The 15,981-nt window shown below is 38.3% G+C and overlaps 1 protein-coding gene across 1 annotated transcript in view; it reads right to left on the minus strand.

Annotated features, from left to right (window-relative positions):
• The window catches only part of KCNH6 (potassium voltage-gated channel subfamily H member 6), a gene marked incomplete at its 5' end in the record, with an annotated part of 128,000 nt that overhangs the window by 47,482 nt on the left and 64,537 nt on the right, over window positions 1–15,981 (minus strand). Inside the window, one exon of the mRNA XM_083378529.1 lies at window positions 6,656–6,811. Coding sequence (XP_083234655.1) covers window positions 6,656–6,811 — 156 coding nt within the window. The remainder of the gene's footprint in view (window positions 1–6,655; window positions 6,812–15,981) is intronic.

Consider the following 15,981-nt stretch of genomic DNA (forward strand, 5'->3'; position numbering starts at 1 on the left):
GAGGAAAACCATGGGGCCGCCTGCCATCCGAGCAAACATGCGAGGGGGAAAAACCACCAGCCACAGCCAAAAAATCAACAAGTTGCTTCAACTGCGGGAGAGAGGGCCACCGTGCTGCAGAATGTCGTTCAAAAGCCCCCCCACGAAAACCAGAGGCATCATCCTCCAAGAAGCTGGGGAAGCCCCAAGGCAACACAAAAGAATCTTCCATGAAGGGGACAGAGGCTGTAGAGTCCACAATTCCTGCCAGGAACTGGGACTGGACTCCAGCCTGCACCGCAGGGATGGTGGACAACTCGGAAGACAGCTCAGAGGGAGAACCATTGGTAAGTGGACCCCTTCCACCCATACTTAAGACAGTGACTATATTAGCTTCCCCTATGCCTGAAGCAGCCAAAATAAAAGCTCTGATAGACTCTGGGTGCATCCGCTGCCTTATCAGCCCAACGCTGGTGGAGAGATTGAGCATCCCAGTGAGGAGGCTATAACATCCAATCTCTTTTAGTCAATTAGATGGGACAATAGCAGGGGGAGGACCAGCCACCCTAGCCACTTTACCAATCCACCTATCACTGGGGCCCCATGAGGAGGACATAACGTTTATAGTGGCCCCAGGCATGGAATGCCCAATGATCCTAGGACTGGAATGGCTGAAGAAATGGAACCCCGGGATAAACTGGAGGACAGCAGAACTCAACTTCCCAAAGGGGGGGCAAAAGAACGTAGACTCCAAAAGCACCCCCCCCAACCCAGAGGGAGGAGACAGCAGCAGTGGGGAAAGAGAAGGGATTACCAGAGATACCGGAGGAATACAGGGACCTGGCTGAGGTTTTCAGTGAGGAAAGAGCAGATGAGCTTCCCCCCCACCGTCCCACAGACTGCACCATAGAATTCAAACCTGGGGCAAAACTCCCAAAACCCAGGATTTATGCCATGAGCCCAAGGGAAATGGCAGAAATGGAGAGATTCATAAAGAAAAACTTAGAAAGAGGATTTATTGAGCCTGCCAAACCCAAAGTGGCCGCCCCGGTTCTGTTCAGGGAGAAGAAGGATGGGTCCTTTCGTTCGGTTGTGGACTATAGAAATTTGAACACAATTAGTGAAAGTAATCTGTACCCCCTTCCCCTAATGAAGGATATGTTATCCCACCTATCGAAAGGAAAGATTTTTACCAAACTAGACCTGAGGGAAGCATACTACCGTATTAGGATTAAGGAAGGAGACGAATGGAAGACTGCATTCAACTGCCCAATGGGGTGCTATCAATTCAAAGTATTGCCATTCGGACTGCAAGGGGCCCCCGCAGTCTTTATGCAATTAATTAATGACGTGCTGAGAGAGCACCTATATAAGGGGGTCCTGGTTTACCTCGATGACATCCTTATCTTCACAGAAACCAAAGAGGAACATATCAAACTAGTCAGAGCAGTCCTGAAGAAGTTGCGAGCTGCCCACTTATATGCTAAATTATCAAAGTGTGAATTCCATCAGGAAAAAATCGACTACCTGGGATATCGCATATCTCCAGAGGGCATCGAAATGGACCCTGAGAAGGTCAGGGCAGTACTAGAGTGGGCACCCCCCCACACACACGGAAGCAATTGCAAAGTTTCCTGGGGTTTGCAAACTTCTACCGCCAATTCATCCCCACATTTGGCCAAATAGCCATGCCCCTCACAAATTTGTTGAAAAAGAAGGGGGGGGTCACCCATGAAACCCAGCCAGCCTCTGAAATGGTCAATGGAATGTCAAGCAGCATTTGAGAGGCTAAAGAGACTTTTTTCTGCTGAACCTGTCCTAAAACACCCAGATCCCGACAAACCTTTTGTAATACAGGCAGATGCGAGTGATGTAGCGGTAGGAGCCGTACTATTACAAGAAAATGATGGGGGGACATTGCAACCATGCGCATACACATCCAGAAAACTCACAGAAACAGAACAACGCTGGCCAATATGGGAAAAAGAGGCATTCTTGTTGAGGTGGGCATTACTAACATGGTGCCAATTTTTAGAAGGAAATAAAATACCTTTCCAGGTCTGGACAGACCACAAGAATTTGGAAGCACTAAAAACGCCCAGGAAGCTCACTCCTAAGCAAGCCCGCTGGTCCCAACATTTTCACCGATTCAATTTCACTCTCAAACACTTACCGGGGGGAAAGAACTTCCTTGCAGATGCATTATCCCGCATGCCCCAATATAACAGCACAAGAGTTACTGACTTTAAACCACTTGTACCGGAACAACAACTGGCAGCACCAGTCACCACCAGGGCACAAGAAAAAATGAAGCCGAAGGTAGATAGCCAAACTGGAATAGAATTCAGGAAATCTTTGGAAAGTGATGAATGGTTCCAGAAAAATAAACATGTGTGCACAATTAAAGATGGACTGCCATGGGTGGGGGAGAAGCTATATATACCTGCCACACAGAGAATCAATTTCATGCAACTGTGCCATGATACAAAATCAGCAGGACACTTTGGCTTTGTAAAAACCTTACAATTAACTAAAAGGCAATTTTGGTGGCCATCTATGAAAAAGGACATAGAAAGCTATGTGGGTAGCTGTCAAATTTGCGCGATGGCCAAAAGACTGCAAGGGAAACCGCCAGGTCTGTTACAACTGGTGGCAAACCCCTCAGCCCCATGGAAAAAAATAGCCATGGATTTTATCGTAGAACTGCCAGAAAGTAATGGAAACACCGTAGTCTGGACTGTCACAGATCTGTTCTCTAAGCAAGTACACTTCATACCTTGCCAAAAAATCCCGACTGCAAAAGCATTAGCAAAACTTTTTGTACAGCATATTTACAGATTGCACGGGGTACCACAACGCATCATATCTGACAGAGGAGTGCAATTTACGTCGGCATTTTGGAAAGAATTTTTATCCCTCTTAGGAACCACCCAAGGACTGTCATCTACTCACCATCCTCAGACAGACGGAGCTTCTGAAAGACTTAATAATATACTTGAACAATATCTGAGATGCTATATTAATTTTCAGCAGTCCGACTAGACGGACCTACTGCCTTTTGCAGAAGTAGCATATAATAATGCAGTCCACTCAAGCACAGGTTACACTCCTTTTCAAGTAGCTACAGGCCAGAGTTTCAACCCAATACCAGAACTAACCCCAAAAGAACCGGTTATCCCTGATCTGAAGGAATGGATTGCTCAATTACAAAATACATGGCCAATCGTTAGGAAAGCGTTGGAAGATGCCAGAAAAGCATACAAGACACAGGCAGACAAAAAAAGAACTGATCCCACACCATTTAGGGTAGGAGAGATGGTATATTTATCCACAAAATACCTGAAATCACTCCAACCCTGTAAAAAACTAGGACCAAAATATATTGGACCCTTTCCAATTAAAAGAATCATAAACCCAGTAACAGTTGAATTAGAACTACCCAAAAATCTTAGACGAATACACCCAACCTTTCACTGCAGTATAATAAAGAGAGAACAACAATCACCACTATGAGCAAAAATCCCACCACCACCACCCCCCATCATGGTGGAAGGAGAACAACATTTTGAAGTGAAAAAAATCTTAGATTCCAGAAAACACCATGGAACGATACAATATTTAGTGGCATGGAAACACCTCCCCTCCTCAGAAAACGAGTGGGTTAACAAACTCCATGTTAAAGCACCTAAGTTGCTTAAGAGGTTTCATACAGAATATCCAAACAAACCAGGCTAACATTTATATGTTTTCTTTCCCCACAGATGGACTCATCTTTTTTCTGAAAGGAGAGCCGAATGTTAGAATCCATTTATATCACATTTCATAATTGTATAGGTAGAACAACGTGCTATTACTGGGGATTCTGCCATCTCTCTGAGGGGGGGGGGAGAGGATGGTTACTAAAGCGATTTTCAAACAACAGGGGATGTTTTAACGGGGGAAGGGAGGGGGACAGACAGATCTGGTTTGTATCTTCATTTACAACTGAAAAGGGAAGCAATAACCATAAAACCAAGGAGAGTTCCCTTTCCCATGGAAGGACCTGACACCTAGCAACTGACGACAGCCTGACCAAATGGATGAGGGGAGGGACTGGAATGGGAATGGTTTATATAGGATTGAAATGTAACTTTTCTCAGATTCCGTCTTGTATTCCCACAATCGATTCCTTCCTAGTAAACATTTTCCTTTTGAACTAAACTTGCATCCAAGAGTTCTTATTTCCTAAGATGTGGATTGAGGTGGGTCCTGACAAGAGCATTCTCTGTGGGCGCGCCTGCCCTCTGGAATCAGCTTCCGGTTGAGCTCTGGATGGCTCCCGACCTTCGCTTGTTTGGCCGCGACCTGAAGACTTGGCTATTTGAACTTGCCGGCCTGGACTGAGGGACTGGGATTTTAGATCTTAAATTTTAAAAATTTTTAAATTTTAGAATGTGTTTATTGTTTAGGGCTATTTGATTTAATTTTATTTTAATTTTTATACATTATGTGTTGTTTATAGTGTTTTAATTGCCCTGTACACCGCCCCGAGTCCCTTCGGAGAGGGGCGGTACATAAATCCAAATAAATAAATAAATAAATAAATAAATAAATAAATAAATAAATAAATAAATAAATAAGGAGATTTTTCTTTTCTGTTGATTTGCTAATTTTGCTGCCAAAGCTGGCTCTTTAGCAGCTTGCCCTTTGGATTTGAATGGGAACACTTAAGAATAACCCAAGACAAGTTTTGGACAACCATGTACCCACTTGGGGCGAAGAGTCTTCAAGACTACAATTCCTACTGTAAGCAGTAGAAAACAGGTCATCCATCTTGGCTGTTTTGAATAACTTTTGTTTTCCATAAGGAAAACTTGAAATAGTGGAAATGTTTGGATTTGATTTATATCTATATTGGACTTTCAATACAGGATTTCACATTTTATTACCTTGAAAAAAAGTGGAGATTATTTTTTCAAAAATCTTTTTTATCCTGGACTGAAACTGAAATATCTAAAAATATACTGCTTGCCTCTGCATTCTGAGATATATACCCTCCCTGTCTCTGAGGAGTTTTATCTCTCTGTTGCCATGTTACACCAGAGCAACAATGTATCAGATTACAGAGAAGAAAAAGTGGCTCATAGTAAAAAAAAAAGAAAAAGACTGTTTGGTAATATGCAAATCCAAGTTGGAAACTTTTTAAAACAGTGTGACAAAATAATAACGATTACAAAAAACGTACAAATGCAAGTAACTTAGATTCACAAAAGAAATTTGATTTGAAAGTGAAAGATTCGGTGAAGGAGACAAAGAGATATGAATGTTATAAATTTAGAACTGGATGAAGGGATTACGCATGCCTTCCCAAAGTTCAGGGCTTGCACTCTTTTACAACAGCTGAAAACTCACTGAACTGGTTTGGTCTAAGAAGATGGAAGGAGAATGGATTTATCGATTCATACTTAAGTCAAAAACAATTTCAGATGGATTTTTGGGGGAAGATAGATTGACTTTGGAGAATCTATTTTATTTAACCAGACAACAATTGATAAGAGATAGTATTAAGAAACAGTTATTCACATGATTCAGGAGAAATCAGAATTAGCTGTTGGGAGGACTTGGGATAGATAAGAAACCGTGGTAAATTTTCTGTTGTATTATTGAATACAATAATAGTTCATTAACAGAAGGTTTTGATATTTTACTTTTGCCTTTTGTTTGTTTGTTGTTCTATCTGTTAACTATTTGGCCTTTAATATAATAGGTGAATGATCAGTAATAATTTGTAAACAGAATTAGAAGTTTGAAAAAAAATGGGGGGCCTATTTCACAAGGGGTGGGAAATTAATATTGTTGTAATATATTTATAAGTATTCAGCTAGAGGGGCTAATATGTGTATATAAGTTTGTGTTTTTTAATGCACTTTTTATGTTTTGCTTGTTCGTTTTTTGGTTTGCTTGTTTCTGTGAATTTTGGGGGGAGTTTTTTATTTTAATTTTTGGATTAAAAAAAATCTTTTTTAAAAAAATAAGAATCTTCTATCCACTGCAAAGTTCCATTTTGCCAGGTAATCTGAATACATGAGAAAAGCACACTCTATGGGGTAAATATTATATGTTTCCTTAAGATATATTTTCAAGATAAGTAGTATGAGTTTAGCAATATCATAATCAGGAATATTTCATATCTGAAGAACAGAAGGTACATAAGAGGAGTCATGAGCTATTTGTCCATACTTCAGACATAATTTCCTGGGTCTGTGCAGCAATCATGCAAAGCCAATTTAAAACTATATTCATTTTAAGAACCTTGTCCATGACATGATAGTTTTTTTTGTTTCTCCATATGAAAGCTTGTCTTCTTTGGCCTCTTTTTCATTAAGGATGGTTATATTAGATGTCTCTACATAGCTATGTGCTTCCTTATTATTGTCTCTAATTATGGAATATGAAACAACATTTCCTGACAAAATATTCTTCCACAACTATTGATATAGTTACAGCTTTCTTAAAATGCAGTGGACTTGATAAAAATAGAACTCTATCCCATGCTATAAACCACATGTCTTCCAGTTTCCAGGAAACATCTAAAATTTCCATTTACATACTGTAAGTTACAGATTCCCACTGGTCTCCAAGTCCCAGAAATGTTTGCTTAAGGAGTAAGTGTACTGGCCTCTTATAGGCCTCTTACCTGTACGCCATCCTTGGGAGAGACGCTGGTGTAGACTTTGTCGGGCACTTTTGGCAATGAGAACCGCCAGGTCCTCAAAGTTCAAAATAAACATGATGACAATTCCTTCTTCATTCTTTATAGGGACCACATCCACTAAACAATGAATGCGTGATGCTGCCATGAAAAAAAAACAACAGGTTGCATTAAGCTATAAATTAACATAATCTACACTTCAGTCTTTACCATATCAGAAACAAATCATCTGGAGTAAAATCAGTTTATTTAAAACATCGTAACTGAAATGAGTTTTTTTGGGGTATAGTGTTAAAGTTAAAGATGGTATTCTCTACTCTTTCCCACTGCTCAAGTGACTTCTTGGTTAACACTGCAAACAAAGTAATAGACGTTGTCTAAATTTTTACAGCTACATAATGAAAGAACTGACAAGTATAGTCATATTATTTCTAAAGCCAAATATCTTAGGAAGCTAGAATTCTATTTGTATATAGGACAGCCTTATAAGATGAGATAAAATTGCTTGACAATCTACACAATGATTCAGTCATTGGAAAGTGTTGCTTCCTCCAAATAGTTCTCCATTGCCCCCAAAATACCCTATATTCAAATAAACAGCTCTTTTTCTAATCCATGTTATTTTTCCAATTTACAAAAGCAATGAAATTCATAAGTGCATTCTATCTCCTTTGTATTCATAGTAATCCATAATATAAAAAAGACACAATATTGTAAATAAATACTTAAATTTATATTTTTAATTTAATTTCTCACAAAGTATGAATTGATAAACATATCTTTTCATGGGATCCTGTTCATATAGGAATTCACAAAGATTTAATCCCTTAATAAATATATATATATATATATATATATATATATATATATATATATATATATATATATATATATATACACATATACTTCATTAATATATAGAACAGGAATACAGAAATGTCATCCCATTTCAGATTAGAAATGATGAACCAAATTGTTCAAAGTCAATAGATGAGTTCATGACTGAAGTAATATAGAGGTGGATTCTATCTTCCAGAGAGAACTCCCTAGTGTCTGCTTTCCACAGTAAATTCCCCTCCCCCAAATTGTTTTTTCTCTTCTGAGATGAGTTCTCTTGTACTTTAAAGTTTATGCAGTGGACATTCCTCCTCCTCCTCCTCCTCTTCCTCCTCCTCCTCCTCCTCCTCCTCCTCCTCCTCTTCCTCTTCTTCTTCTTCTTCTTCTTCTTCTTCTTCTTCTTCTTCTTCTTCTTCTTCTTCTTCTTCTTCCTCTTCCTCTTCCTCTTCCTCACCTTCCCCCTCCTCCTCCTCCTCTTCCTCCTCCTCTCTCAATGTTAATGTATTAAATGACTTTTTCCTAGAATGTAGTGATTTTAGGACACTGAAAAAATAGTATTTGAAAAAAGTGCTATTCACACTATATCTCCAACATGAGAATAATTAAATTCAATGTATATACAAAAATAATAATTACTTAAGGTATTAAGGAACAACTATCCTCAATTTCAGTTTAAGCCAATAAACAGAGTATCTATTAAGTTGCTCAAATGGGTTAATTAATATATCATACCAGAATTGAAGTGTGAAGCTCAGCAATAAGCAATAAAATATTATCAGCAAATATTACTGATTTATATTCTACTTAGTTGTGAGAAAACAGAAGTTATTATTTTATCTAATAGCATAGTCTAAGCATTCTAAATGCATTTCAAAAAATAATGGAGAAAATTAATATCTTGGTCTAATATCTTTTTAGGGTAAAAAAATGAATGAAAACATCGACTAACTTTCATTTTAGATTTTGAAATTGATATAGACAGGTTGAGAACCAGTAGTGTAGAGGTTAAGGCATTGGGCTAAAAAACTAAGAGACTGTGAGTTTTAATTGCACCTTAGGCACCTGTGCCTTTGAGACAATCAGTGTTAGCTCTAGAAAGCAAATAAAGGTAAATAACTTCTGAAAAAATCTTGACAAGAAAGCTGCAAGGACTAGTCAAGGTAGTTGCCAAAAGTCTCTTGAAGTACAGCCCCTATCCCAAAAATATGATAGGTAACAAACACATACCTATAGATTTTATCAGATTTTTTCAACATAAAGCAAGAGAATTGCAGCTTGATAGTTTCTGTCTATCCAAATCAATTAAATCCACTACCAGCCAAATATTATTGGGCCACTATCAAGCTTTGATCATTCTAATTTGATCATTGTTTATGGTAGAAATCCAGTGGTAGGATTCAAATACCTGAACAACTGGTTCTTTTATTGGATGCAGGCCTGGGCCTCCGAGGCCTAGAATGGACTTCTGGAAGTGGCATCCATGCACTTCTGGCGGGCTGTTCTAGGTCTGGAAGACCTCCTCCAGGGCTCTGAGGCCTAGACTGGACTTCTGGAAGCATTGTGCATTAAGCTGGTTCTCCGAACTCAGCAAAATTTAGCTACCGGTTCTACTGAACTGGTGTGAACCAATTGAATCCCACCACTGTAGAAATCACTTGCTATTGTAACAAGATTTAACAAGATTTTAATATCTGCATGAATCACCACGATGGGACAATAATTAGCACATATTTATGATTGATTTGTAACTAGCTCACAAATGACATTCAGTGTATGATCCTCAATAGAACTACATCTACATGGATGGAAGAATAAACTGGGGTAACCCAAGGTTCTGTCTTAGTCCCAGTACTCTTCAACATCTTCATAAATGATTCAAATGAGGGGATAGAAGGGGAACTCATAAAATTTTCAGAGAACACCAAGCAGACCAGAATAACCAACATCCTGGAAGAATCTCATCAGATTAGTACTATAGATAGATAGGCCCTATCTAACAAAATGAAATTCAGTGGTGAGAAAAGTAAGGTTTTACACTTAGGCAGGAAAAACCAAATGCATAAGTACAGAATAGGTGGTACCTGGCTCAACAACAGTAACTGAGAAAGGGCTCTAGGAGCCATAGTGGATACATTTAAATATGAGCCAGCAATGTGCTGCAGCCACCAAAAAGTTAATAGGGTATATTAACAGAAGGATGAAATCAAAACCATGGGAAGTGTTAATGCCATCTTATAATGCCTTGGTAAGACCACACCTGAAATATATATTGCATCCAGTTTTGGTCATCATGATAAAAAAGATGTCAAGACTCTAGAAATAATACAGAGAAGAGCAAGAAAGATGATCAGAAGACTGGAGGCTAAAACACATGAAGAACAGTTGCAGGAATTGGGTATGTCTAATCTAGTGAAAAGAAAGACTACAAATGATATAAAGCAAAGATAAAGGTAAAGGTTTCCTTGTCCAGTCATATCTGACTCTAGGCTATTGTGCTCATCTCCATTTTTTGGCTGAGAGAGTTAGCATTATCTGAAAACATTTTCCATGGTCATGTATACTGTTATCTTCTCACTGAAGTGGTATCTATTAATCTACTTGCATTTTCATTCTTTCAGACTGCTAGGTGTACAGGAGCTGGGGCAGGAATGAGAGCTCATCCTGTTGCATGGTACTTGGGTCTCGAACCCGGCCTTCAGCTTTTCAGCTGACAAGCTCAGCATCTTTAACTGCTGAACCATTGTGCCATGCTGACATGATAGCAGTGTTCCAATATTTGAGGGGCTGCCACAAAGAAGAGGAGATCAACCTATTCTCTGAAACACCTGAAGGCAGGACAGGAAGCAATGAATGGAAACTAATCAAAGAGAGAACTAGCCTAGAATAAGGAGAAATTTCCTGACAGGGATAACAACTAATCAGTAGAACAACTTGCCTCCAGAAGCTGTGGGTGTTCAATCAATGGAAATTTTTTAAAAGTGATTGGACAGCCATTTGTCTGAAACAGTATAGGCTTGAGCAGAGGTTTGAACCAGAAAATCTCCAAGATCCCTCTGTTATTCTGTTATTTATGGGTTTGAGTATAAATGAAATACATTTCTTATTTACTGATGGAAGAGAATATTTGTAGCTCAGAGTTGAACTATGAGGTCTTTGGTGTTTTCTGAGCTTAGATGAAATATCTTCAAGAAAACCACCAAGCTCAGAGATCATCAAATTCCCTACCATACCTCATTTAATATAGATGTCAGTTTCAGGAATTTATTGTTTAACACATGTTTAGGAATGAATACAGATAGTCCTCAGTTTACAACCACAATCGAGCCCAAAATTTATGTTGTTAAGTGAGAAATTTGTTAAGTGGGTTTTGTCCCATTTTATGGCTTTTCTCACCAATTTGTTAAGTGAATCACTGCCGTTCTTAAATTAGTAACATGGTTTTTAATCTGGTTTCCCCATTGACTTTGCTTTTCAGAAGGTTGCATGATTCTGGGACCTTGCAACCATTATAAAAGTGAATCATTTATCAAGCATCTAAATGTAAATCACATGACCATGGGGATGCTGCACTGGTCATAAGTGCCATTGTAACTTTGAAAGATTACTGCATGTACTGTTGTTAAGTCGAGGATTACCTGTACACTGGTAAAAACTTTATACTGTTCCATAGGAAGTCCATCAAATACTAGTGTTTTTATCATACTCAAATCATTTCAAAAATCTCATCCATAACCAAAAGGATAACTAATATAATTGTTTTAAGGAATCAGATTGTGGATGGCTAATTTTAACTTTAAAAGCCTCCATATTTTCTTGAGATAGATTATTAAATTTACTATAAAAATAAATGTAAAATGTAAAAATATAAAATTTGAACATTTTTATCCTCAGGAGAATTACATATTTTATTGTTCTAAATTTTAATGATTATAACAATTTTTATTCCTTTTTTCAGACATTTTGATTCAGACATTTTGCCAAGATCTGACCAGATCCAGACCTTTCCTATTTTCTTAATATCTTTGATACAAGCACATTAAAGCATATTTAGTTCGTTCTGATAAAATACTATTCAACTCGCATTTAGTTGTTGTACCTCCTAAATATAATATCTGGCCATTTGTGACCAAACCTCACTTTATTTTTCAAATTATTTTTCTGCATGTTTTTAATTTCCTTCCTACCTGATACATCTGGAAAATTATGACCTTTCATATAATGTAGACTTAGACTTAATAGAGTTGGAAGGGGCTCTAGTCCAGCAGTCCCCAACCTTTCTGGCTTGGTGGACTGGTGGAGGGGAGAGGGGATGGTTCACCCACTCACCCACTGCTCACACAGAGCCATCCCCTCTTCCCCCACCAGTCCACCAAGCTGGAAAGGTTGGGGACCGCTGGTGTAACCAACATCAAGGGTTGGTTAATTCAGCCATGTATGTTTGAATTACAATTCTCATTAGTATTGATATGGGTATTCATATTCAGTTCATTTTTTCTATGATGGAAAAAATGTATGGTCAGTTTTCAGGAACCAACACCAAACTAAAATGAAATAAAGAAATAGTGTAGAGGAAAGGAGTCAATAACTGATTGGATAAAAGCAAGCACAATGCAGAGGGAATGAAAGTATTATTTGCTTTGACTACAGAATCTTATGTACATTACCCCTCATTCTCAAGGAGCAGCTAAACAAGAGTCTGTACTAATAGGGCAGGTTTTCAGTTTTAGTAATGGAGCAGCTTTTCATTTTATTTGCCTCTTGGATTTTCTGCCTACCACTTGGCACTGGAAAGAAATTGAGAAAAGATAAAGGGAGACTGTTCCTTTTATTATAAATGTACCCTCCTAGATCAGCCTGACTTATGTCAATGAGGCTTAGTCTTTGGTTGTGTAAGCAAATATTTCCTATCTCAGTTGATCTAAAGCAATTGCTCAAAAAGAAGGATTAGAATATCATCTGCTACCAGGTAGTGCTGACTTTCCTTGGCAGAGTTTCTCATCTCATCCATCCCTTGTGCAGCAGTAAATGAGATTGCTTTATTCCACACAGTTTGCAAGGGCTCAGATTCTCATAATCAGAAGCAGATGCTCAGTGTCTCAGAACTTCAAAACCTATAGTGACGTCAGTTACATGTTTTAGCTGTGTGTGTGTGTGTGTGTGTGTGTGTGAGAGAGAGAGAGAGAGAGAGAGAGAGAGAGAGAGAGAGAGAGAGAGAGAGAGAGAGAGAGAGAGAGAGAGAGAGAGAGAAAGAGAAATCTGGGAGTTGACTCAGCCTTCCATCCTTCCGAAGTAGGTAAAATGAGGACCCAGATTGTTGGGGGCAATTAAGCTGACTTTGTAATAATGCCGCTTGGGGTGTGTGTGAAAGCCCTAATGAGCAGGCATATACATAGGATGAAGGCTACTGCTAAGCTTGTAAGCCGCCCTGAGTCTTCTGAGAAGGGCGGGATATAAATGGAATTTTTAAAAAATTAAAAGAAGTTATTTGTAATTGTTAGCTGTGAAGTCGTGTCCGACCCATCGCAATCCTATGGACAACGTTACTCCAGGCCTTCCTGTCCTCTACCATCTTCTGGAGTCCATTTAAGAAGTTATTAAGGGATTGTAAAGTATCAGATCAGAAGCTGTGTAAATAACTTATTTATTGTTTTAGTTAAGAGTTACAATATAAATTTAGTTGTCCTCAAACACAAAAATAGTAGATGTTACTGATATTTAACTATTTGCCAGTAGAGGCATTATTTTCAAAAAATAACTGATAAAATTGTCCACCCAAGATGTTGAAAACCTTTATTTTACTCACTTTTCCACCATCATTCCTGTTCCAACCCTAGAAGGAAGTTTTATACAAAATCCCATATAAATATATATACTAAAGATTATGGGGGGCATGCAAAAAAGTTAGAGACAAAATAACTTCTTTAGGGTGCTTATTAACCTACCAGTAATTAGGACTGATGCATATATTCTTGCATGCTTGAGATGGTTAAGATAAGAAAAGAAAAGTCGATATCTATTTAATCCATGAGAAATTAAACGAAATCCAGTGATGAATTTTGTCTCTATTGTTTCATGATGAAATAATAAGAATGACAATTTCAGCAGCATTGGGGAGCTAAAATACATCTTCAATTTTTTTTACCATCCTGGATTTATATTGATTTATTCTTTTTCTCATACACTGGCCAGTTTGTACAATGTGTATGACAGTTAGGCACTGCTGACTTCAAAGCTATACGAAAACTGTCAAGGGGATGCTCATTTGAGATACTGTTAACCTTTGGATTCTGAATCCCTTTCTCATTGGTCTCCTCCTTGAGTCCTTTTCTGTCATCTATAGCAACTGAGGCTTGTATTTTCCTGAAGATTTCAAATCATTTCCCCCCCCTTTTTTTTTCTTGCCACTCCGCTATAAATTACAGTGAGCTGTGATCTATCTAAATGGTAACTAACTGGATTAGTGTGGCTGAACACAATCACGGAAGAAGCTTTGAAATTGCAAGAAATGAGACAGGGGTCAAAAGTAGAATTCTAAGACTCAGCATCCTTTGGACATCCATAATATTATGCTGAAGAATACCTTGTCCTCCATGTTTTCTTGCAGAATCCTACAGCTTTTAAACTGACTTCTGAGGAAACATAGAACTACACTGGACATTTGCCTGCTATTATCAGTCTATTCTAGCAGTATGCTCTGCCCAACAGAGCATACGGCAATGTTGTACTTCAACTAAGTTTCCACAGATTCCTTTTCAACACATTGGAATTGAGTTTCACACGTATATATCTTCCTTGACAATTACCACAGTTAGAAATTTGAATATCACAGTCTTAAAACAGAAATGGACAATTGATATATGGTGAAGGCTACACTATTTTCTTACTTTTTTATTTCCTACTATAAATTTGAAGGAATTTATAGAACAATGTTTGGGAAATTTCCTCACAGATTTCAGTCCTTGATTTACTACCACAATTGTCCTCATTTGTGACTACAAATGAGCCCAAAATTTATTTTGCTCAGCAAGACACTTGTTCAGTGAGTTTTGCCCCATTTTATGATCTTTCTAAAGGGATGCGGTGGCTCAGTGGGTTAGGACACTGAGCTTGTCGATCAGAAGGTCAGCAGTTTGGCGGGTCGAATCCCAAGTGCCGTGTAACAGAGTGAGCGCCTGTTATTCATCCTAGCTTCTGCCAACCTAGCAGTTCGAAAGCACATAAAAATGCAAGTAGAAAAATAGGGACCACTACGGTGGGAAGGTAACAGCGTTCCATGTGCCTTTGGCATCCAGTCATGTTGGCCACATGACCACAGAGACGTCCTCGGACAAGCGCTGGCTCTTTGGCTTTGAAACAGAGATGAGCACCGGCCCCTAGAGTCCGAAACGACTAGCACGCATGTGCGGGGGAACCTTTACCTTTACCTTTACCTATGATCTTTCTTGGCATAGTTCTTAACTGAATCATTGTTGTGGTTAAATTAGTAACACAGTTAAGTGAATCTGGCTTCCTCATTAACTTTGTTTGTCAGAAGGTCACAAGAAGTGATCACATGACCCTGGGGCACAGCAACCATCCTAAATACTTGCCAGTTGCCAGGCATTCAAATTTGGATCATGTGATCACGGTTATGTTGCAATGATTGTGAAAAATTGTCATAAATCACTTTTTCAGTGCTGTTGTAACTTTGAATGGTCACTAAATGAACTGTTGTAAGTTGAGGACTACCTGTATGTTCTCCTATGTGTTCTGGGGGCTTAAATGCATAGTATGGGGGCTATATAAGATGTCATTTCTGCTATAAAGGGAAACATGCATATACAGATATCCTTGGCTTATGGTTAGTCACTTACTGACCATTCTAAGCTATGACAGACACATCTGGGGTCTATTTATGATCCAGATTCAGATTTACAACAGTCACTCCATCCCCATGGTCACTGGAAAGCATTTCAGGTATTTGACAATTGGGCTGCTTTTACAGTTGTTTGCAGTGTCCTGTGGTCACATGAGTGCATTTTGTGGTTTTGCCAAAAACTAGCATTTATTTTGGTTTTTTGGTAAAACTGGCCCATAGTGAATGATGGGTTTGCTTAATGACCATGGCAGTTGATCTATGACCATGGCATTTGCTTAATGACCACTGCAAAAAGGGTTATAGCATTGTATTGATCACAAAAGTGACCCAATTTATGACTGACACCCATTGTGACCGTGATGGGCAAGACCTTGTAACTGAAGGACTACCTGTAATAAGAATCTGATTATTAAAAATACAACGTGTCTTAAATGTTTATTAAAATGTTATATAAATAGTGAAATTTTTAATTATATTCAAATCAATATAGAAATGATAATTTAAAATGTATGAAAGTTTAACAGACTGGAAATGAACTATCTCACCCATTCTATATTTCAGTTCTCTAGTTTCCCTATAAAATGAGTCTCTGTGAACTCAGAGTATTTTGGAATGA

The sequence above is a fragment of the Vipera ursinii genome, assembly GCF_947247035.1.
Source record: "Vipera ursinii genome assembly, chromosome: Z".
NCBI lineage: Eukaryota > Metazoa > Chordata > Lepidosauria > Squamata > Viperidae > Vipera > Vipera ursinii.